The sequence below is a fragment of the Toxorhynchites rutilus genome, chromosome 1 (assembly GCF_029784135.1).
Source record: "Toxorhynchites rutilus septentrionalis strain SRP chromosome 1, ASM2978413v1, whole genome shotgun sequence".
NCBI classification, from domain to species: domain Eukaryota; kingdom Metazoa; phylum Arthropoda; class Insecta; order Diptera; family Culicidae; genus Toxorhynchites; species Toxorhynchites rutilus.
In genome coordinates, this window is record NC_073744.1 from 164,581,281 (window position 1) to 164,605,084 (window position 23,804).

Consider the following 23,804-nt stretch of genomic DNA (forward strand, 5'->3'; position numbering starts at 1 on the left):
ACAAATTAGTTGATATTGCGGCAACTCACAGAATAAGATTTTCATTCATTCCACCCCGAAGCCCCAGCTTTGGAGGACTTTGGGAAGCGAACATAAAGGTAGCCAAGCGGCTCTTTAGTGCAGCGGCCAGAGGAGCACAGCTAAACATCATGGAATTGCAGACACTGTTCTACCAAGTGGCCGCAATAATGAATTCGCGACCACTCACACCTGTTTACACGACGCCAGATTCACCGACCGCGATCACACCCGGTCATTTTTTGATAGCACGCCCAATGCTAGCCGTGCCCATCCCTACGCAGAGTGAGGATGGAAGCAATCTCACAACCAGATGGAAACGAGTACAATCGCAGCTCGAACAATTTTGGAGAAGATGGAGAGACGAGTATCTCCACCAGTTACGTGATTATGCAAAATGGACCAAGCAACAAGCCAACGTTAAGGTAGGCCAAATCGTATTGATCGGAGACGATCCCCTTCCCGTAGCAAGGTGGCCTATGGGAATTGTCACACAAATACACCCTGGAAATGATGGAGTAGTCCGAGTGGCAGTAGTGCGAACCGCTACCGGAATTTACAAACGCAACGTGCGAACACTTGCTCCTCTACCAGTCGAGGAGCACACCATTCAACCCATTATAGAAGAGTATGACAACACAGCTGATAACGAACAGCAATCTCAAGCCGAAGCAATCGAACTAGAAGACGATCCCCCTCCCCAAGCACCCCAAATGATTTGGGACGGTAGACTACGCCCTCGTCCCAAAGGGGGGAGAAAATGGAAGTACACGAAATCAGATTGGGCGACGACCCTATGAAAAAATTGACAATGCAAATTTCCGCTGATAATAGCGAGACCCGAAATTCCAAACGAAGTGGTTTCACACGCTCGAGTGCTTGGGTCAGCGATTAAGACCCTCCTCGATGCAATAAAATGCGCCACAATGTAGGGAACATTACGAGTTCCAAGAAAACGCGACAATTAAAAACAAGTATAATGTTCGGCAGCGATAAGATCGAGAATACCATATCGATGCACGACGTCGCATCATATTCCATAGACGGGGCATTCATCGTGGCGATGGTGATCGCCATCATTTACTACCATTGGAGGAGAAACACGAAACGACTGCGCGAACTGGAAGGGGCGCAGCGGAGGATCCGACTCGATAGTGTGAATGCTGTATAATCAAAATAATGCGAACGCTGTATAATCAAACGCACATTTTGTGCTGACATGGAGAAACAAGAAACACCCAAGTGACCTAAGCAATGTAAAATTTAAGGAAATACAGTTCAGTCTAAAACCGACCGTGAAGGAGTTAGTACTTAGTCCGAAAGCCGTGTTGGGCCACTATGGCCCAATACTAACATCTTAATTTTAACGAACAACAGTGACCATCATATACTGCCCTTGCGCGAAAGTTACGGCTCAGTATGTACTGTAAACGTGACCAAGCAAGCATTGCTCAGCTCCAACAGTCACATCAGAAATAAATGCACAACCGCTAACACGACCATCAATTGAACGTTTAAATGTAAATGAATAAACAAATAAATAAACAAATTAATAAATGAATAAATAAATAAATAAATAAATAAAATAAAACAAGAAAAAATCATGGAGTGTAGCTCAAGGAACAGTTGAGCCGGAGTCGGATAAATCTCATAAAACCCAACACCAGAGTATAGATGAAATTTTGGCCTGTTCATGCGAGGTAACATCAACTATCTCATTAGTGTTGATTTTTTTTATAAAAGCAAGCAAGCAGATAATAGAATTAAAAAAAATAGATAAAATAAATAAACAAACATTAAAAAAAATAATTATGATAGTAATCTTTTCATCAATAAATAGACATAAAATTCAGTAAATATCAGGTGTAATTAATAATTATTAATACAAATTACAAAAACAATTACAAATCTCTACTAATATATTAGTCATTGTTATAACAAGTTTGTTCACACACACCACAACTTATGGAGTATCATGAAAATTTCAAATATGAACTTATGTTAATTAATAGTGGTCGATCTTTAGATCTCGTCGACCCGATATTGACCACAAGGGGTCAAAATAACTTGTACTGTACCAGTTTTAGTTGCAGTAACAATTTTTTTTCCGGTTTATATTACCATTAAGATCAGCGGATTTTGGCGAGTGAGCGATATTTCTTCTTTGGAGAAGTCACGTGAGGAACGTGAACGTGACGTGATTCCATCATTGAGGATGAAGAAAAGTCAGGGAATACTTTTGTGCAAGTCAGTACATCGCGAAGCGTGGCGGGAAAAAGGGCAGGTTAAGCAGGGGAAAAGCGGTATCAAAATTTGAGTAGAATTTGCCTCTCACCAAACGCAAAGCAGGGTGGATTCGCTTCAGGAACCAGTTTGAACGGATAGTCGTGTATGAGGAACCGGTAGCTCTCGCTGTGCCGAGATTGAAAATATTTGCCGGTTGTCATTCACTGAGCGATCTCAATTAATCCAGAAGAACTTTCTCGAACTTGATTTGGAAAACATTTACAGTGCAAACGTCTCTGCACTGACGGTAGGTTCTCAAACCGTTTCTAATAACATTTGTTTATTGTGTATACTAGGGTGCCAATGAAAATGGTCATCTCGATTTTCAAAAATTTACCCCATAAAAAATGTTCACCACCTCGAAAAAACACCCTATGCCAAATATCAGCTCAATCGGACTTTAGGGAGAGTGACGCAAAGCGGTCAAAGTTTGAGTTTTTTGAAAATCGAAAAATCGCTCAAGGGGGGAGTAAAGGAAATCGGGGTTTTCGAAAAAAAAATTTGATGCCAGATGTCTTAAAATTGCATGAAACGTCGAGATCTAGTGTCATCTAGTGTATGGTTCAGGGTGGTAATAAAAATAGTTATCTCGATTTTCCATTCGGAACTTGCTACGAAATGTTGATTTGCACAATAATATACCCTATGCAAAATATTAGCTTATTCGGACTTCATTTACTGGTGTCACAAACGTTAAAATTTGAGTTTTTTTTTTTTGAAAAATTATTGTTAAATCAACATTTCGTAGCAAATTCCGAATGAAAATCCGAGATAACTATTTTTATTGGCACCCTAAAGCATACATTTCGTTTCGTATGCCGAAAAAAACAAAGTCCCAGAGTGTCGATTTTTGACAAAAAAAAATTTCGAGATGACACAAGATCTCGACGTTTCATGCAATTTTAAGACAATTGGCATAAAAAAAATGGCATCAAAAAACCCCGATTTCCTTTTGATTTTCAAAAAACTCGAACTTTGACCGCTTTGCGCCACTCTCCCTAAAGTCCGATTGAGCTGATATTTGGCATAGGGTGTTTTTTCGGGGTGGTGAACATTTTGTATGGGGTAACATTGTGAAATTTTAGGGTCGATTTTTTCCCATACATTCATTGACACCCTAGTGTATACAAATATTATAATTATTTTCGTGTTTTATGCCATGTTGTTATACAGAATTTCGCTCACTAGAAGTGGAGTATTCTTTTAAGGCGTTTATTGGTGCGAACAGTCTACCATTGCAATTGGCTATGTTCTTGGTCATTGAAAACACTGAGATATCACTGCTAAGTTTCGACACAGCAAGGAAACTGAATTTCCAATGGATTAATGGGATTCAGAAGATTGCCGTTCGGATTGTCGTGTGCTCCAGAACTTGGAAGAGTGATGGTAAAATTGCTGATGAAGTGCAAAATAATGCAAATTATCCACCTCGACGACATTTTGGCGTTTGGTAAAAACTTGCAGGAGTTGAAACGTCACACTTTCCTTCATACGCACTGCCGAAACTACCCATGCAGCAGCAATCATAGTAACCCATGAATCAGCAGAAAAAAAATCGACAGCTTTATCAGTCGAACTGCAACCGTGATTGCGAAAACAGTTACTCCGTTCAGAAGTGAGCGCGTTCATATAATGGTACCCCGCCGCGTAGAAAACGGACATCGCGCGGCATGTACAATATCTTGGTACTATTGGACAACAATCAGAGCATCGGAAGAAAGCCCGGTCCCGGACGGCCGACGATCCTGAGCGTCAAGAAGCTCCAAAGGATGCTGAAGAGGAAGATCGCGGGAAAAGTGGTTCCATCGCTGCGTGCGCTTGGCCGGGAGGTTGATGCAACCGGCCAAACAGTGAAAAAGGACCTGGCGAACATGAACATACTTGTCAGGGAGCGTAAGTCCCGTCCACTGGTCTTGGAGCAGCAGGCAATGGTGCCGCGGCAGCGGCTGAATTAGATTGTCAAGTCGATTTTCCCGGCGAAATCGCGATGGACGACGCGGTTGTGATGGACGGAAGTTAGGTCCGAAGTAAACATTATTTTACACACATCAAGTTCCCCAAGACAATCAGCTGAAAGGAGATGTTAAAGCCGCTCTTCTTTAACTCTGGACTTTCACGGCCAATTTTTAGCACGAAGTGCCTGCCGGAAGTTGTGTCATTCATCAAGAAATACCATAAGGACGAAGACGCGGTGTTCTGGCCGGATCTGACGTCGGCACACTACTCGAAGCGATCGTTAGAGGAGATGGAGCGGCGGAATATCGATGTGGTACCCAAGTAGGCGAATCCGCCCAATGTCCCCCAGCTGCGTTCCATCGAGGAATTTCTTGGCAAACATGAAGCGTCAGATCTATTCCAACAATTTTGTCGCGAAAACTGAGAAGAAATTGATAAATAAAACGAAGAAAGAACTCAAAAACATGCGTACACGCCTTGGTACAGGCAAAGGAACAAACTGAAGGCCGTCGAATCATTGCGTGTGCTTTGAAAAGTTTGACACCAGAGTGCCGATACCCGCAGTTACATCGAGAGGCGTTGGCGATTATTTAGGCGATGGAAAAGTTTTCATTTTATCTCCTGGGTCAGTGGCTTTCGTTGCGATCAGATAACGAAGCACTCATGTTCATGACAAACAATACGAACCGTAAGGTTGTTAGAAAAAGGATGTTATCTCGGACTGAAGGCTGGATGTTACGAATGGACCATTCCAACTACGATTTCGCGCACATGGCTGGAAAAGAAAACATTGCCGCCGCTGCATCGAGAATCGGGACGAAGCAGGATAGTCCACAGTTCGGTATGGCAAAGGAGCCTCACGAACTGTTTTCGGTTACGACTAGCACGAGTGTCATCAATGATCAGTTATTGGCGTTGAAGTTCCAAACGAGTTACTCAGATCAGTGTTTGCCAATTGATCCATTCACAGAAAAAATCGCATTCGTTCGTCCAAATATGATCTTACAGAAATCATTACCCCCAGCGGCATTCTTTCGTTGTTACGTGCTTCAAATCATGACACAAAAGAGAACGAGACAACTCTGCTTCGGTTCGTACTTCATGATACGTCAGCACGCAAGTAAAACCGTCACGTACGCTTTCGGTGCAGAAAGTTTATTTTCTTCTTTGCCTCTAACATATACATATCGGACCTCTCCATGCATCATGAAACAGCAGGGTCATACGGACTACGCAAAGCGAATGATTCACATTCTACAAATGATTTTTAAGTCTCAGAGAGTGCAAACTATATGATTATTAGGCTAGAAAGAGGCTAAGGGAAGGGTAGTCAGATTATATTTTTCATTGTTAACGCTGCTATCCCTTGAAATATATATATTCATATAGACCGCATAGTTTTACTAGCAACACAGCTCCAGTGAGAAACAGGAACTCTCTCGTTTTAGCTCTTTTCCCATTCGCTGCTCTCCGCAAATGGTGACCGAATGATGACGTAATTTTTCTTGTATCATTTCTCGCTCTGCACTTGTCTGTGCAGTGGTTTTCTCCATAGTCGAACGGGACGATATATGCGGTTCAAATTTGTATGCAGGCTTCGAAAAAGGTGTGCGATGTTTAGTACAGTTCGGATATGCAATCAACAGTTTTCGTTCCTCTCTTTGTTGAATCATTTAGTGTAACACAAGTGATTACTATCATTCATACAAGCATCTGAATGATCCACTCATGTTAGGCTACATGTTCGTGAGAGTTTACTTGCATGACACATTGTGTATCATTCGATATTGATCGAAATCCAAACACTGTCAAAGATGATGAATGGATAACCGTGGCTTGATAAGAAGGAAAAGTTAAATATTAGGCATTCCAGAGCGATTTGCATTTGCGAGGAGATCTATTTATGGAATGTGAGAAAACAGTCTTGACGTCAGCATAACGAGATCGAACCCTCCGGGTATGCCAACTAGAAAGAATTTTCTTAGACAAGGTTTGTGGTGGCTAGGTATTGACAGGGAGACAAAGGAGTTTGTTCGTTTTTAGCACGTATTATATTCCAAAATTTTTGAAGGCTGACAATAGCCCTCCTTTCAGTAGTGTGTAGCTGAAATCATGGCTGGATAAGGCCCTGGGAGTGTGGTTGATACATAGCACCCCGTTGAACCCCACGGAGAACCGACTTGTGGCCCTTTCGATACTGGTGGCTTGTGGCGGTTCGATAACTGGGTGGTCTCTCCAGTCCAGTTAGCGAACGACCTTGTACTGGTACGGAATACAAGGTGGTTCATTGACGTGTCCTTTTATGAGGATGATATTTTTTTCTTTCTATAGCGGTAATTATTCTCGACATTAAAACTGACAATTAAATAGTGCACTTGAAGACGAGAAACCCATTCTACGAACCTTGTACCGGAATTCCCAATGGTGGGAGCCCGAGACAACTATGTAATTTCTTCACTTCGCTTAGAAATTTAATAGTTTCGTGACACTGTCCCAGACACACACACACACACACACACACATTTTTAGCACATACATACTGCTATCGACGGTAATAAGAAGCATCTCCCATTACGGCCACTGCAACTAAATTGAGTCATCTGTACATACATAATACATATTCGTTTTCATTTTTACGACCAAACCGTACCGTTGGCTAGAGCCATCTTGTGCGGAGATTTTTATGCTTCCTTTCGCAACCATCAACAAAGCGTCGTCACTCGACCCATTTCCGTTTTTTCCCACCCTCCGCGCTCGGGTGAAACCGATACTGGATTCCAGCCGCAGCATGGAGCAAGTGTACCACATCAAGTCAGTCAAGACGGAGACTCCGGGGAATGGAACGAGGACTATGTGACTACTTCAACTTTGTTACAGCTTCGCTTTCACATCCATTGCCGTCTCGAGCGAGAATTTCTTCACACAAGGTAGTAAACTGAGCGAGCGGGGGAAGTGACCAATTTCGCAAGGCGACAAGAGAGGGGGGGTCTGTCTAACTGACTGAAATATGTGGTGAAAGTTTCCAGCTGAGTGTTCCCCACACCGCTCCTGTTCGTCATTAAACTGGATGTCGGGATGCAGCGCATCGTTTTGAAATTCTATGCCATCCGTGAACGGACGGATGGTTGTATGGTAGATTAGGTGAATTCTCCAAGCAGTGTTTTTTTTCTCGTACTCAGTTATACACAAACTGAATTTTAAACCAAATGTGAACATTCCGAATTTATTCCACATAAGTCCAATTTTCCCACACCGTTTCGACAGCGAATGTGACAATCACATGAAAGTACCGAACCGTCTCTTAGCCGTACCTCTTCGCTTTCTTCCCTCCCTTTCAGATACCACTAACGAAGTCAATGAAGACACGCTGAATTCGAGTGTTGGTGGCAGCAGCAGCAGCCATAACAACAAGAGCCTCTCATCGAAGATGACAAAAACAACCACCTCCTACTGCTTCATGAGGCATCATCAACAGCAACAGCAGCAGCAGCAATCACAGCAACCTTCGACCAAACCGCCACATCACAGCAGAAACAACTCGCTCCGAGTGCACCGATCGAACCCGGCCGCGTCAATCTCACCCTCGGCCACGATCATCTCGGTCTTCAATCACACCGCTCCCGACGGGACTCCCAGTGCTTCCTTCCCTGTGCCGACCGGGGCGACTGTTGTCAACTGTCCCACCGGTAATTGCCAGCTCGGAAGTTGCTGCTGTTATTCATCCTCCAAGGTAAGCCTGGACTGGCGAGCAAGCGAGTTGACTTCTATCCTTTAACACAATCATCCACTTTGTTGGCACAGGACTTCCTCAAGCACCAGAAGTCACCCGTGTTCAACCGGCGGCGGTCGTCCTCGATCAGCGTCGCTCGGCCCACGCCGGATTTGTACCGGTTTCTGAAGGCGGAAATACCCCCGCCGCAGTCAACGGCGGCCTCCACCCCGGGAGCGAGGTAAATTATTTCGTTAGGGTAGGGCAAAATTATGACGAAATGGACGGTTCTATAATCATTCCTCGGGTTGCGGGGGAAATTTCTGGGTTGTATTTTTTAATACTTAAATTATAAAGCTGCTTGCGAAAAGGCGGAAAAATTAGAGTTTCCCAAGCCTTCGCTGCAAAAAAGTCACTGGAGGGTTGTGTCCGAGACACGACCGCATAGTTAACGTAGGATTCCGTTAGGCTATCTGTTGATTTTGGATATTTGAAGAATTACATCGTTAAATTCTTTGATAATGATTTGGTGGCCCTGAAAAGGGTCGTTATGTTTGGTTTTTGGGTATAGTTTGTTCACTCCACTAGTGTTTACCGAGTGATGATGACAGAAGGATGGTAAACAGTCGTTGGATGGTGCGTATCAGATAAAAGATACTGAAGTGGAACGAGATATGATGAAAATCGCCCTCTTCGATCCTAGACGAGATACCTCCTGTGACATGTATGGATGAAATTAAGAAAAAAACTCATGTAATATAAGATAATTACTAATACCGAACACAATTATCATTCATCGGTAAAAACAGATTTCTTTAATATAGAGAAAACATATTTGAAATGAAAAAGGTAATTTTCTTTTATAATTTTTACTTTCTGAGTATTTATTCAACCCAATGCGAATTTTAATTGGACTAAGAACACCTAACACTATACGTAGAGCATATGGGAAATAACTTTTTCTAATATTTCTTCACTTTTCCAATTTTTCTCGCCGTATAAACTTTTCTTGGGTGAAAATGAACACAACAAAACAGACAGCTTAAACCACACGACCCGTTCTCGAGCGGGAACACACCTTGGTTTTATTTATGAAAATTGAAATAAATCGTTTCATATATCATGTCATTTTTAACACAACTGCTACCATATACAATTTTACACTTACACTTGTGCTAAATTTTTCACAATACACGATCAGTCATTGATATGAAATTTCATGAAGCAACGAAAATCAAAGTTCCAAGTTTATATTTTATTTGCTAGAATTAATTGTATCATTCACCTCACTTGCAAAATAAAAATGCCCCCGGCTTACATATATTTGCATGCCGATTTCCTCCGGGCACCTTGGTTTTGATGTCTCTGTTAGGGAACACATTTCAGTGGAAACAAAAGCTCCCTCTACTTTTATGTATTTGCAATGCCAATTTCCCTCAGGCAGCTTGGTTTTGATGTCTCTGTTAGGGACCCGCCGCATGTGTCGCCAGTTTCGACCAATCAGAAGTGGGTATTTCCGTGAGGATAGGGGTTGAGATTTTTCAATTGTTCGATTGTTAATTTCATGGCATATATTATTTTCTTCAATATAATAAAATTGTTATGGAGTGCCGAAATGGATTGACGCAAAAATTTCAACAATCCATCATGAAATGACTGAGTAATAAGCGTTTGAAATTGGACAATTTTCACGATGTGCTCGATTTTCGATTTTCAATTTGTACCCCAATATGTTCCCGAAAGACGTAATCCTACGTCAAAAATATAATAGAAGGTTAATAGATTGCTCAAAAAAAAAGTTTCAATCGGGTAACAGGTTTCAAGGCTATTTTTGGAATAAATTAACAAAATTTTAATAAAATGGGGAGGATCAGGGCGGCGGAGGATTAATTTGGCGTTGAATTGCTCTCTGGTAAACTGTGACGTTAGTGACTTTTTGATAAAGATTTAAGCGGAGGAAAACTAAAGAGCAATACAAATAACTTTTCGTGCAAGGTTAGTAAAAAGTAATTGAGTCGTGAGTTTTCTGATGTTTTTTTCCCCCACGAGCATTTTGGAAGCTATCTAGACACGCAATGCAGGATGGTTAATAAGCAGTTGAAAAATAAAAAAAAATATATATAGATATCGAAAATTTTTAATAAGGTATTAGTACCCTTTGAAAATTCCCCGAACTATTGTGGAAAAGGTTTCTATTGCGCTGATGACTAAAAGTGAATTGATTGTGTAAATGAACCGACATTTCCTGTGGCGATCATATTCTGAAGTAGGCAAAGAACTACACTCGTCAAAAAATAGAGGAGCAAAATGTGACAACGAAAGTTTTGAGTGATCTTTGTAACTCTGTTATAAAATAATGCATTCGTCAAAGCAACAACTGAACCATGTATTAAATATTTCAAAGATTGTGATGAGTAGATTTGACCATCGATTTGCTGTGCGTTCATTATTTCATGAAATATTCTTAATTCGAAATTAAAGGATAATTTTTCATTCGATAAAGAATACCTCTACAGTAAAAAGTTCTACTGAAACTCACTATGCATCAAATGGAAGCGAAATAAGCATGTTGATTGGATTGCTTTTAAGAATGTATTTTCAAAAGAGAGAAACTTTGAAAACAAACCATAAACGCTTCATCTTTTCTTGCAATATATTTTGTCTACAACACATATACGCATCACACACTAGATATTTGTAGCTTGAAAATGCTGTATTTTTTATCTTAATGTCATCATTTATATGGAAGATACAGGCGTTCCGAAATCGCTGAACAATTTCGACCGTTTACTCCTCAACTGTTTGTCAAGTGAAGATCTTTTGATATCAGTGCATGCCTCCTACTTTATCTTTCCTTTTTTTGAAATTCTATTTAATTGATAGAAAAATAATGTATGTATATAAAACTGTTCTGTTCTTTTCTGTGCGCATCAAAAACTCGAGCTCTGATGGAGCTCATATTATAACACAACATGCGAGCCACTTCAAAAATTGTTGTTGCTACTGCCAAAGCCTGAAGAAGCTTTAAGATTCCCAGATGAAATAAGCACACTTTTGAAATGAAGCTGTGAAAAAAAAATCCATGTGATAGCAACAAAATTCTTTGCATGTGTTGAAAAATCGTGAGCTTAAATTGTATCTGATAATGATTTTGAATCCATTTATTTTTATTCGATTGGTTTTGCTCAATATCAATCCTTGGAATTTTGTAATTTATATTCGGATGCGGATTGTTCAACTGGATATTGCTCGTTTCCGTGTTGACAAACCAGATAGCTTTTATATCTTCGAAGATAAAAGAAAACCAAAGTATTACAAGTATTTCAAAATTAAACTCATATGGAATATTTGCTTTGTTTTACTACTCATTTCTCTGTCATAAGACATCAGTGAACCACAGCAAACGTGGCAGGGTTCAGCAAGTAAAATTTGAAACAAAATGAACTTAAATGGAACTAAACATTAATTTATGCGCAATTCAGTTATTTCCTGAATTGTTCTAATAAAATAAAGAAAAATGTACACGCTTGTCCACGGAGGGGGAAGGGGGAGTCCAAAAACGTGATTTTTCTGTCCACGTGGTATGTGGACAGCCCCTTAGTTGTTGTTGTTGCTATGTGAGATAAGGATGGTCACACTCACACGCCTATAAATCCCCTATGCCCTATGCCTATGGGAGACCAATTCCATTTAATTTCTGCAGCCGGACTGAACGGAGTCGCATTGTTTGGTGAAAGCAGAAGTTCTATTTTTAAATGCTCACGAATACCGCTATCGACCGATGATTCCAACTGTCGGGGCTTGGGGAGGGGGTATTATTTGCGCTGGGTATTTCTGAGGAGGAGCGATTCCTCCTATAAGCGTTTATAATTATTTTCCGGCTAACCACTTTATTCCAAAGATGAAATGTCTAAAAGTTATATGCTTGTTGCTTGTTACTTAACGTTAGTCCTATGCCCACCTTGCGGTTGTATCCCACTTCTAGTTTTTGTACTGGACATTGACAAAAAATTATTATATGTGTTTTGGGTATTTTGTTAGAAATAAAAAAATAGCTGATGACAAATACAACAGGAACAGCCACACAAACGAATAGAAACCGTGTTCTTCTTTTCGGTACGTTTTATGGTTATTTTTCTAAAAATTCAAATAGGTACAGAAAAATTGAAAATAATTTAATACCATCTTTTGGGGAAAATGTTCATATAAAATCGAGGAGGGCTCGAGTAACCGATAAACGATTTAAGTTGTGAATGCGCCGCTACTGAACTTCTATCAACATGGCGCTGTCCTGATAATAAGTATCGATTAACTGCTCTCGACATTCCATCGCGCATTACAACCCCGTCTAATTTAGCGCCACATTATCCTCGCTTGTCAATATGGAAGAGGGGGGGGTAACAACAACATTCCCACCGAAAATAAACGGCCCAATGTTTTGAGAAGTGCCACTCTCGATTAATTTACATCGTTTTACGAACCCCTTCAGTCGGTCGCCGGCAGCTTCCGCGACGGCTTCCTTCTCGGAAGATCGGGTTCGCAAACAATGAACGCACGCGGAACTATTTTTAGCCGCCATCATCGTCGCCTCCAGCATTCTTCTTCTATTCCGTCCCGACGACCGCATTTTCTCCGTTATTGTTTAGAACCGGCACACGAATGGTCGGCATCGTGTTAGATGGATTGCGCGTTAAGCGCGTTAAGCGTTGCTGGGAAAGTGGATTCCTCCCCAAATGTTTTCTTTGCAGGCGCCCTTTATGCCGTCCGGGTAGTTGTTTTTCCGGACACTGGACATGCGGAAAATGGGTAATGGATGCGAGTAGCCGCTGAATAAGAAGACTCGTAGGCTTGTAAAGTTGTTTTCGACGCCCAATCCAAATTTGTTTTGTCGTTGTTTCCGATTCTTCAAACCGATTTATCACACATGTATCAAAGTGAAAGATTCCATTTCCTCCGTAGTCCCAAACAAACTTTCCATCAAACGATCAATCATTTCACTCATATTGACCGGGGGAATCTGGGAAGTGGCAAAAAAGCAGTATCGAAGCGGCGAACACACGTTGAGACCAATCAATTTCCGAGGATGATGATGGAAGCTGGGGCCTCTGGGGGCCAGAGAGCTGGTTGTCGTCATGGGGATTGGATCGATTCCAGTCGGCGGGGAGCCGGTTGTTTTGGTATGTTTTTTTTCCATTCCTTACACTGCATACCATTTTCTCGGTGGAGCGGTCTAATCATGGGCTTCCGTTCTGTTTTTGGTTTGGCCTCGGTTGGCTAGATCCAAAATCAGTTGCCAGCAAGCATCGGTTTCGGATGGTCGGAGTGCATCGCGGAAGTCGGTAGTACGTGGTGTTCGATCTGTGTGCGTGTTTTGTGCGCTTCTATGCGATTCCTTTTTGTATTCCTGTCAGCCGGGATGCTTTATCTTCAGCAAGCCACACCGGCCGTTGCTATGGATCGGTGCCATGGGAAAGTTTCAAAGAAAGTAAGGTTAGTTTGGACGGAGTTTGGGATGGGGGATTCGACGAGGTGGTAAGTAAGTGCAAATCGCTTGGAGAAAATTAATGGAACGTATGTTGCCCATCTTGTGGTGAGAAGTTTCTTATCCACAATAGTTCCTCAGGAATAATATTTCCAGAAAGTTTTGTAATCGGAATTTTACTCTCGGAAATTATTCTATTTCCGATACAAGTTCTCGTGATGAATAAAGAAAAAACACTGAAACATGACTCAAAATATTAACATTATTATATACTAGCTGACCCGGTAAACTTTGTCCTGCCCAGAATTTATTTTCCGTTATCACATCCACGTTTTCTTACTAAGCGCACGTTCATGAGTCCAATCGCAGGATTGTTCATTGATTGATCTTCTAATCCACCCTTTAACATTATTTTTCACTATAAAATTTCGGTACCTCCACCAAAACTCGACATTATAATTTCAAATTATTTTCAGACACAATTCTCGTGCAAGATATTTTATCCACATGTTTCTCCGTTACATGAAACAAATGTTTGATAAAGAAAATATGATAAAATGAAGACAGACCTAAATCGGACAATTCCTTTCTCGAGTTTTGCTCTTATCAACACAATCGGCGATCCCTTTTTATTTATATAAAGGGTGTGTCACATCAAATTGCATCACGGAAAAAACGCTGTAGAAATTCGCCCAGTAGACTGATCCTTTTGAAAATTTTAGACAGTAAAATAAAAACTATTAAACAACTTTTGGCATTTTCTTTTTATTCATACTTCGAGCCCAAGCCCGTATGCTTGCACCTTCCTCTTTACCCCGTCCATAAGGTTCTGTACAACGTCAGGTTGTAGTTTTTTTTTGAACAGAAATCCATTTTTTCTTGAAGTCCGCCTCCGATTTGACAACTTTTGGATTCTTCCGGAGGGCCTGCTTCATAATCGCCCAATATTTCCCTATTGGGCGAAGCTCCGGCGCGTTAGGCGGGTTCATTTCCTTTGGCACGAAGGTGACCCCGTTGGCTTCGTACCACTCCAACACGTCCTTTGAATAGTGGCACGAAGCGAGATCCGGCCAGAAGATGGTAGGGCCCTCGTGCTGCTTCAATAGTGGTAGTAAACGCTTCTGTAGGCACTCCTTAAGGTAAACCGTGCCGGTCATCACGAAGGGGGCGCTCCGCTTTCCGCAAGAGCAGATCGCTTGCCACACCATGTACTTTTTGGCAAACTTGGATAGTTTCTGCTTGCGAATCTCCTCCGGAACGCTGAATTTGTCCTCTGCGGAGAAGAACAACAGGCCCGGCAGCTGACGAAAGTCCGCTTTGACGTAGGTTTCATCGTCCATTACCAGGCAATGCGGCTTCGTCAGCATTTCGGTGTACAGCTTCCGGGCTCGCGTCTTCCCCACCATGTTTTGCCTTTCGTCGCGGTTAGGAGCCTTCTGAACCTTGTATGTACGCAGGCCCTTCCGCTGCTTGGTCCCCTGGACGAATGAACTTGACAAATTCTGAACTTCTCGGATCACGTCTAAACTGCTTAACAACGCGCTTGTGATCTTTTTCACTGACGGAGCATCCATTTCTGCCGTTCTTCACCTTCCGGTCGATGGTTAGGTTCTCGAAGTATCGTTTTAGTACTCTGCTGACCGTGGATTGGACAATTCCCAGCATCTTACCGATGTCCCGATGTGACAACTCCGGATTCTCGAAATGAGTGCGCAGGATTAATTCACGACGCTCTTTTTCGTTCGACGACATTTTTCCAAATTTACGAAAAATTGACAGTGAAGCATGGCCAACGTGATCTATACACTCTTATCTGATTATAAGCGAAAGCTGAAGATATAATTCCTAAAAATTAAATTTCTACAGCGTTTTTTCCATGATGCAATTTGATGTGACACACCTATAGTGAAGACTGATGCGATCTAGGGCTCAGATATTTTGCTTACTAAATGCTGTCTGTGAATCACGTAGTAAATGACCAGTACCTCACATGGAATAGCTTTCTCGGTTTAAAAAAATGTTCCACGGCCTGAATGATCGGTTCTCCTCTGGTATCATCGTCATGTATGTAGCAAAAATCATTTCCTGGCACATATTTTCATCTTTAATATATTGAACGTACCCTAACAACATACACATATAACTGAAAAAAAATTTCATTGCTAGGTAATGTAGGCTCGTCCAGCTGGAGAGAAAACTGTTGGTCTATAATAAATTGAATAACATTTTAATAACATTAACATCTGGCGATCTTCAGAAAAAGATCGATCTTGACGGATCGATTTCTGAACGTCGTAAGGGTCGATTCACTGATCAAATCTGTACCAAAAAATCGATCTCCACTGAATCGATCTTTGAAAAACCGAATGCCTTTTTCCTATTTATCTACTTGTTCAATATAACTGTTGTATTTTCTTCAAAAATGGTATAAACATTTCACATTTCTATTCAAACATCAAAGGAATTTGATCTTGATTCTTAGAATGAAGGTCACAAAAAACTTGAAAGCCATTATTTCTAGGGCATTCATCTTGTACTATCATGGAACAATTTAATTAAATAAATAAATTGAAAATTATTATCAGAAATTCAACAGCTGATATTCATCCAGAACTCCACTAACAATAATCTGATAAAATTCAACCGTGCCATACGTCCGGTATTTAGCCGAAATCTTGGTGGTAAAGGGTGCGTCACATCAAATTGCATCACGGAAAAAACGCTTTAGAAATTTAATTTTTAGGAATTATATCTTCAGCTTTCGCTTATAATCAGATAATAGTGTATAGATCACATTGGTTATGCTTCACTGTCAATTTTTCGTAAATTTGGAAAAATGTCGTTGAACGAAAAAGTGCGCCGTGAATTAATCCTGTGCACTCATTTCGAGAATCCGGAGTTGTCACATCGGGACATCGGTAAGATGCTGGGAATCGTCCAATCCACGGTCAGCAGAGTACTAAAACGATACTTCGAGAACCTAACCATCGACCGGAAGGTGAAGAACGGCAAAAATGGATGCTCCGTCAGTGAAAAAGATCACAAGCGCGTAGTTAAGCAGTTTAGACGTGATCCGAGAAGTTCGGTCCGGGATGTCGCCAATAAGCTGGATTTGTCAAGTTCATTCGTCCAGCGGACCAAGCAGCGGGAGGGCCTGCGTACATACAAGGTTCAGAAGGCTCCTAACCGCGACGAAAGGCAAAACATGGTGGGAAAGACGCGAGCCCGGAAGCTGTACACCGAAATGCTGACGAAGCCGCATTGCCTGGTAATGGACGACGAAACCTACGTCAAAGCGGACTTTCGTCAGCTGCCGGGCCTGTTGTTCTTCTCCGCAGAGGACAAATTCAGCGTTCCGGAGGAGATTCGCAAGCAGAAACTATCCAAGTTTGCCAAAAAGTACATGGTGTGGCAAGCGATCTGCTCTTGCGGAAAGCGGAGCGTTCCCTTCGTGATGACCGGCACGGTAAACGGGCAGGTTTACCTTAAGGAGTGCCTACAGAAGCGCTTACTACCACTATTGAAGCAGCACGAAGGCCCGACCATCTTCTGGCCGGATCTCGCTTCGTGCCACTATTCAAAGGACGTGTTGGAGTGGTACGAAGCCAACGGGGTCACCTTCGTGCCAAAGGAAATGAACCCGAGCAACGCGCCGGAGCTTCGCCCAATAGAGAAATATTGGGCGATTATGAAGCAGGCCCTCCGGAAGAACCCAAAAGTTGTCAAATCGGAGGCGGACTTCAAGAGAAAATTTGGATTTCTGTTCAAAAAAAACTACAACCTGACGTTGTACAGAACCTTATGGACGGGGTAAAGAGGAAGGTGCGAGCATACGGGCTTGGGCTCGAAGTATGAATAAAAAGAAAATGCCAAAAGTTGCTTAATAGTTTTTATTTTACTGTCTAAAATTTTCAAAAGGATTGGTCTACTGGGCGAATTTCTACAGCGTTTTTTCCGTGATGCAATTTGATGTGACACACCCTTTAGTCCCAGTTTTAGAAAAGAACGCTTTAGCAGGACCCCCTTGTCACCATCCAATTTCGTCACAATTTTCATTGTCAGAATTTGAATGTGAATGTGATGGTGTAAATACAACTTATGACCACTTGTTTTGTAATGACCAAATTTACAAATCTGCTTCTGCTAAATTTACTACCACTAATTTGACAACCTTGGAAGGGATCCAATGTTTATGAAATTTGTCAGGTGGTTAGGAGAGATTAAAATCAATGTTCGCTGAAAAACAAATTTACAAAAATATTCTACGATCAAAAAGATAGGAAAGATCGAAAATAAAAGATCGAGATTCGATTTTTTGGAGAACAAAGGAAAATTTCAAGTTTAATGAATTTTTTTTTGTTACGCCATGCACATAAATAACCAAGCATTTTGGAAATTGTTTTTCAATCACATTATTCTAGTTCGCTTTATTAAGCTATGTAAACACGTTGTAATCTCTTCAATTAAATAAGAAGATGAGTATATTATCATTCAAGCTCCTACGTATTTCAGAACGCAAATGAACTTGCAACATATGCGCAAGCTCGCTTTACAGTAAAATATCAGGAGCATGTTTGGACATGAAGTTGACGATGCCTTCCTTCGTGTTAAATCGCGTATATGTTCAAAATATAGAGAAATTTAAAACGTGCCTGAAGAACTTGTACACTCAAACACATTGTCTTGAACGAAACTGTTCTTTTTTTTTACTTGTCAAATTTTTCATTTTGTACTTTTTTCTTTTCATCTTGCGCACGCTCATCGTCTTGTTGAGTTTTTAAAATGTACAGCAATAATGCTCTCTACTAAAATATTCGTCATTCTTAAAACAGGGTGGTTCACGTGACACAACTCATACTTGAATATTTCAAAGAAGAACTTGTGTTATTTTATAAGGGTCGATTTTCAGACCTCGTCGACCCCCAGAATCAATTTTCGTTTTTGTCGACCCTTGGGAAACCGGAATCGACCCCTTTGGGAAATCTTGGTTTAGACCATCAAGAAATCAAGAAAGAGAAAAGAGAGAGAGAGAGAGAGAGAGAGAGAGAGAGGGAGAGAAAAATAGACGGAAAAAAGTAGGCGATGAAGCGTACGATGAGGACTTAGACTTTGACTGCGAAGCTAAACGGAAGCAAGAAAAACGTTAAGGAGGATAAAAGCGCTTGATTTGAAGAAGCACAGCGGAAGTACAAAAGATTAAGAAAAGCGAATTCGAAAGAAGTGGTGAAGGAGTAACAGAAAGCTAGAAGGAAGTGGTGAGAAGTGGAAAGCACGGAAGATCGAGTGTGGTGGATTTGAAGGCGTGCCAGTTGATTCCACGCAATACGCAACAACGTTTGGTCGAAGCTGAACATCCGGATTCCACCGTGAGCAGCACCGATTTTGGAAGGTACAAGGTACGTGACATCCTCCTCTCTCTCTTATCAGTGAGGTGACCAACGGGCCCCCACGAGTGACATCCGGCGCCGCAACGGTACTAGCCCCACGTTTTTTGAAAATAAAACAATATATAAAAATTAACACCCTCTACGATTTACCTATCCATCCGTCCCAGAACCAGTGCGCATTGAAAAAGCCGAATTTAGGTTTCCGTTAGAAAAGTTGAAGGGTTGAAGAGTCCTCCCGAGGTCGAGTTTTTCGGTGTAAGCCGCAGGAAACTTTCAATACCTATCTAATCATGTTGCCAAATATTTGTAGTACGCTATTTAAATAATATTTTGATCGCTAGTATTGATTTTCGATCGTTCATTTAAAAACCACACATTATTAAATCAAAAATATTGCACTTTTCCCCTTCACATCACCTCTTATTTTAGTTTTTGGGTTAAACCGAGTTGATAAATGAACTCTGCGTATCCAAAAAAATCGATTTTTAGCTCAAAAACCTGTATTTTGGCCGCCTAAATTTTCTCAGGGACCAAGTGCGCCAGTACCGGATGACGGGCTCGTCCAAAAACCGTGCGAGATCTGGGCGGCCACGTTCGGCGAGGACGCCAGCAGCCATCAAGGTGGTGAGAGAGCGGATTCGTCGAAAATTTAACCGCTCGATCCGGAAGACCGCAGCTGACCTGGATGTGTCGATCGGGGCTGCCCACACCATCATGACAAATGACCTGGGATACATACCGTACAAGGTACGAGGTTCTGGAGATGATTGTGGCCCCGACACTTCGGGACCCCTATGGGAAGGATCTTTACGTCTTTCAACAGGATGGCGCACCGGCCCACACGGCGGATATCGTCCAAGCGTAGTGTCGAGAGAATTTGACTGATTTTCTCGATAAGACTTTGTGCCTTCCCAGCTCCCCGGATCTTAATCCCCTGAACTTTTATGTATATCCTTATCTTATTTGTTCTCTCGAAGCACTCAAAATAAAAATAATCCTTCTAATCCCGCAGGCGAAAAAAAATGCTTCGCCTGGTCGAACTGTGAATGTAAGTTCAAAATAGCTCACCCCTGAAATCCATAGCATCAGGCGACTGATGCTACGCTCGAACAATCACGATCCAAACCAATTTACATTCTTTTTCCGAGCTCTGAAACATTCACCATTCGCCGGTATTGTGCGCTCACAGCGAGTAACCATAATCCCCTATCCCCTTATCTGCCATAACTGCATAATGCTTATTTCATGCAAAGAAAATGCAATTTTTGCCGCGTTCTTCGCTATTTCTATACTTCAAACAAATTGAGACGGATCCGATGCTGCATTCGTGCGATGCACTGGAGCGTGACGAAAAACATCATCGGCATAATAGCCACCCGCCCGGAGCTGGATAACTATGCAGTGCAGCATCGGTTCACAGCCAACGAAACGGATGGGATCAGGAACACCATCTGAAACGTGCCATCGCAACCAGGCAGGATGGGTCTCCTTCTACGGCAAAAATGATGAGATGCTTTATTTTCTTTTCGCATTCTCTAGCCGTGGTAAACGTACTTAAAGAGGGATTTCACGTCAACTCTTCTATGGGATTGGCAGAATCTTTCCAGAATCCATTCAAACTTTGTGAATGTGGTGATATCAACTAGTGAAGCATCTTCACATACTCATTTTTCCCAAAAAACAAAGTCTAGACTGCCTTCTGGAAGCTGGTTTTCCTCTTTTCCAAATGGTAACTCATACAAACATTCAAAAACCTCCAATTGTTAAACACAAAAAGCATTGAGGTATTGTACACCAAAAAAATCATTATTTTATTTTAAACATGAAAAAAATTGATGCCAAAACAACTTTTCTTTTCTCAAATAACTTCGATTGTGTTTTTTTGACGTAGAGCTACGTCTTTCATTAAGGGTGTCAAATCAGAAAACAGGTCACGTTTTTATGAAATAAAGTTAACGTCAATAACTATTTTTGCCATGAACGGATTCTGGCGATTCACATATCAAACGAATCGGGAATTTCCCAAGATTTGTTTGATATGCTATACATTACAATCCCATAGTCTGTATATGGTTAAAATTGATGAAAATTGGAAACATTCACATTTCCTCATACATTTGTTCTGTCCAGTTGTGTGCTTTCCAGAACAGAGCTGTCAATAACGAGCAACTCATCGACGAGCAACGAAGAGGAAATCGTAAGATTTAAAGTCTCCGTGAACAAATGAAAAAAAAGAAGAACGAAGGGGAATATTTGCCTAGTGTATAAACAGTGGATCTCGCCGAGGCAAACATGATTTTACGTGAGGACACCGACTGGACAATACCGTTGCTGGGCGAGCTGAGCGGCGAGGGATCGAATGGTTTTCTCAAAGCAATGGTGGTGGAGGAGTAATATGAGGAAAGAATAGAGTTTTCCAAAAGCCTTTTTAAAGGCTAGAGCCGAATGAACTGAAGCAATTTAAAGTCTCTTTAATTCAACAAGGAAACGAAGGAAAGGCAAACTTTCAGTATCGTTCTAGATACGAAACAATGAACATCGCTTGTTCTTCCTTGTTTTGCGCTATCACATGTCTTCGTTTCGGACTGAACTGTGGACGCGACCAAATTATTCACTCGCTGATGTCTCTGGCATTGCAGTCATTGCATCAAACTGACGCCATTGCATTAATGTTTTGAGCTACACAATTGTGTGGAGAATTATCAAGCTAGGCTATCGTCAGGTCACCAAGAAAATAAATGAATTTTGTCAGTGATTTGGTTTCGCATGACGGTAGGAAAACTCTCTCCACAAAGGATGACAGCTAAGCTAATCTAGACTGTCAATATTAACAGAAAGGGCTTCTGTTGAGAAGAGCGCAAAACAGAGATAAGTGTGTGTATATTTAGTTGCTTCAAGCCATCGATATTTGTGTGCATACGTGCGTGTTTCATAACCCGTACGTAAAAATAGTGCATCTTCGCTACGCTGAAACCCTATTTGTAATGATAAATATAAACAAGGAGGGGAGATAACGGGAGGGATTTTTTTACGCTAGGATATTAGTAATGAATCTCTGCTGAGGCAAATATTCAGCCTTTTTCCAAGCAGTTAACATTGTTTGTTTTCTGTCATCATAAAGGCTTCGTTGGCGCCTTTGACATTGCATCAATGCATTGAGCTGCCGCTATGGTGAAGCAGGTTTTAAGGTTGTTTACCAAAAAAATATATGGGGAATAACAAGTTATTCAATAAATTATAATCACTCATTAATTTATTTGGGTTCGTGTGCAGATAGAATTTATTTCGCTTATTTAGTCACCAAGAAAGTAAATGTCGCTCTGGAATTTTGTATGTGATTTGGATTCGCTTGCCAGTAGCAAATCTTTCTCCACTATGGATGACAGCTGCGCTTATCTCGAGTATGTATTGTTCTGCGAACACAAGAATGGATTATCAAACAACTATCGTCAAATGATTCTACAATTAAAAAAAAATTCAGGGCGACCAAACTGGTAGAATGGTTATTTCAAAATTTTCGTGGCATTATAAGTCACGTCATATCCGCAGTTATAATCAAGCGACTTGAATTAAACTACAACGTAGTTCTACATCAACAATGCGGTCGTGTCTTAAACACAACCTCCTATAATTTTTTTATAACCTGAAAAAAACGTTTTGGTCTGCGCCAGGTTTATATGCCCAAAAAGGTATGAAAATCATTCGGAAAGTGTGAAAAAACATTAAATTTCAAAGGTTTTATATTTAGTTTTTTATTTAGACTTCAATTTTCCTTTCATGACTTATTATTGATCGTGAATATACTTTCGAAAAACCAATCCCGCGGAAAATGTAAATGTTCAAAATTATGTAATTAAAAAAATCAAATTTATATAATTTTCCAAAAGTCGCTCATAAGGCACATTTTTGTTACAGTTTTTTTTTGTAGCAGTGCAGACAATCCGATTTTGCGCGAAATCCCTCGAACAAATCTTTTCCATCATATGTTCACAAAAAGATAAGTACGAACAACAATGCACTCCCTCCCTCTGGCCACCATTCCACCTGCCACCGAACCATGAAGCGAGGGAAAAAGTTCGCGAGACATGCACGTGTTTTCCACCAGCCGGCTTAATCTCTTCACCCGGGTTTGGTAAATGAAAATTTATGAACACTTCAACTGCTCCCGGCGTGTGCGTGTTCATAAATTTCGGACTAGCAGAAACAAAAACAAAGAATCGTTTGGTTGTTTTTCCTCCGTTCACTATTTCCGGAGTTGCTCTCGATGTATGATTTAATTCCTGCGTGACAAAGAGGGGATGGAGCGGCGAAAATGGAGGGCAGAGCAAATATTTTATGGACGGAGTAGTTCGACTTTTGTGGAATGCAGCATTTGTTGGCTGGAAAACGAATTGAAAAGCAATTATTTAAAAGCGCAGTAAATTGACGGGATTTTTAGAAAAGCAAAATATCACCGACGCCAATTACGAAATTTCTAACGGGATTTAATCAAAGCAGAAAGAGATGTATTTTTCATTGAATTGATTTTTGGTATGGTTACTTTTCATTTTATCCATCTTCCATGTCTAAATTAGCTTTCAATAATATTCATTAACATTTCATATTACAGCTATTCCAAATGAAATCGTCCTAAAAATGCAGATTTTAAAAACTTGTATTTTTGATTCCAATGAAAATGTGTATTCCGTTTGGGTTGGAGGAAATATGAGTTTTTCACAGCAATTGGGAATTATTTGACTCAAGCGTAACTTTTGAAAAGGGCGTATCGATTTTAGTAAGAGAAATCTTTGATAATTTATATCTCAAAAACAATGAGTCGTACCGAAAGAGTGTCTTAGAAAGGGTTATAGAGTATTGATGGTTGAATATGAAAAAAAAGTACACTGAGAATAAAAATTAGTACTCTTTTTTTATTTACAAAATAAAAATTCAATTTGCAATATCCAAAATACATATTTTTTAATTT

The 23,804-nt window shown here is 40.8% G+C and overlaps 1 protein-coding gene across 1 annotated transcript in view; it reads left to right on the forward strand.

Annotated features, from left to right (window-relative positions):
* LOC129763302 (serine-rich adhesin for platelets) overlaps positions 1–23,804 on the forward strand; it is a 312,933-nt gene that overhangs the window by 223,126 nt on the left and 66,003 nt on the right. Inside the window, exons 4-5 of the mRNA XM_055762235.1 lie at positions 7,599–7,990; positions 8,062–8,210. Of these exons, the coding sequence (XP_055618210.1) occupies positions 7,599–7,990; positions 8,062–8,210 (541 nt within the window). The remainder of the gene's footprint in view (positions 1–7,598; positions 7,991–8,061; positions 8,211–23,804) is intronic.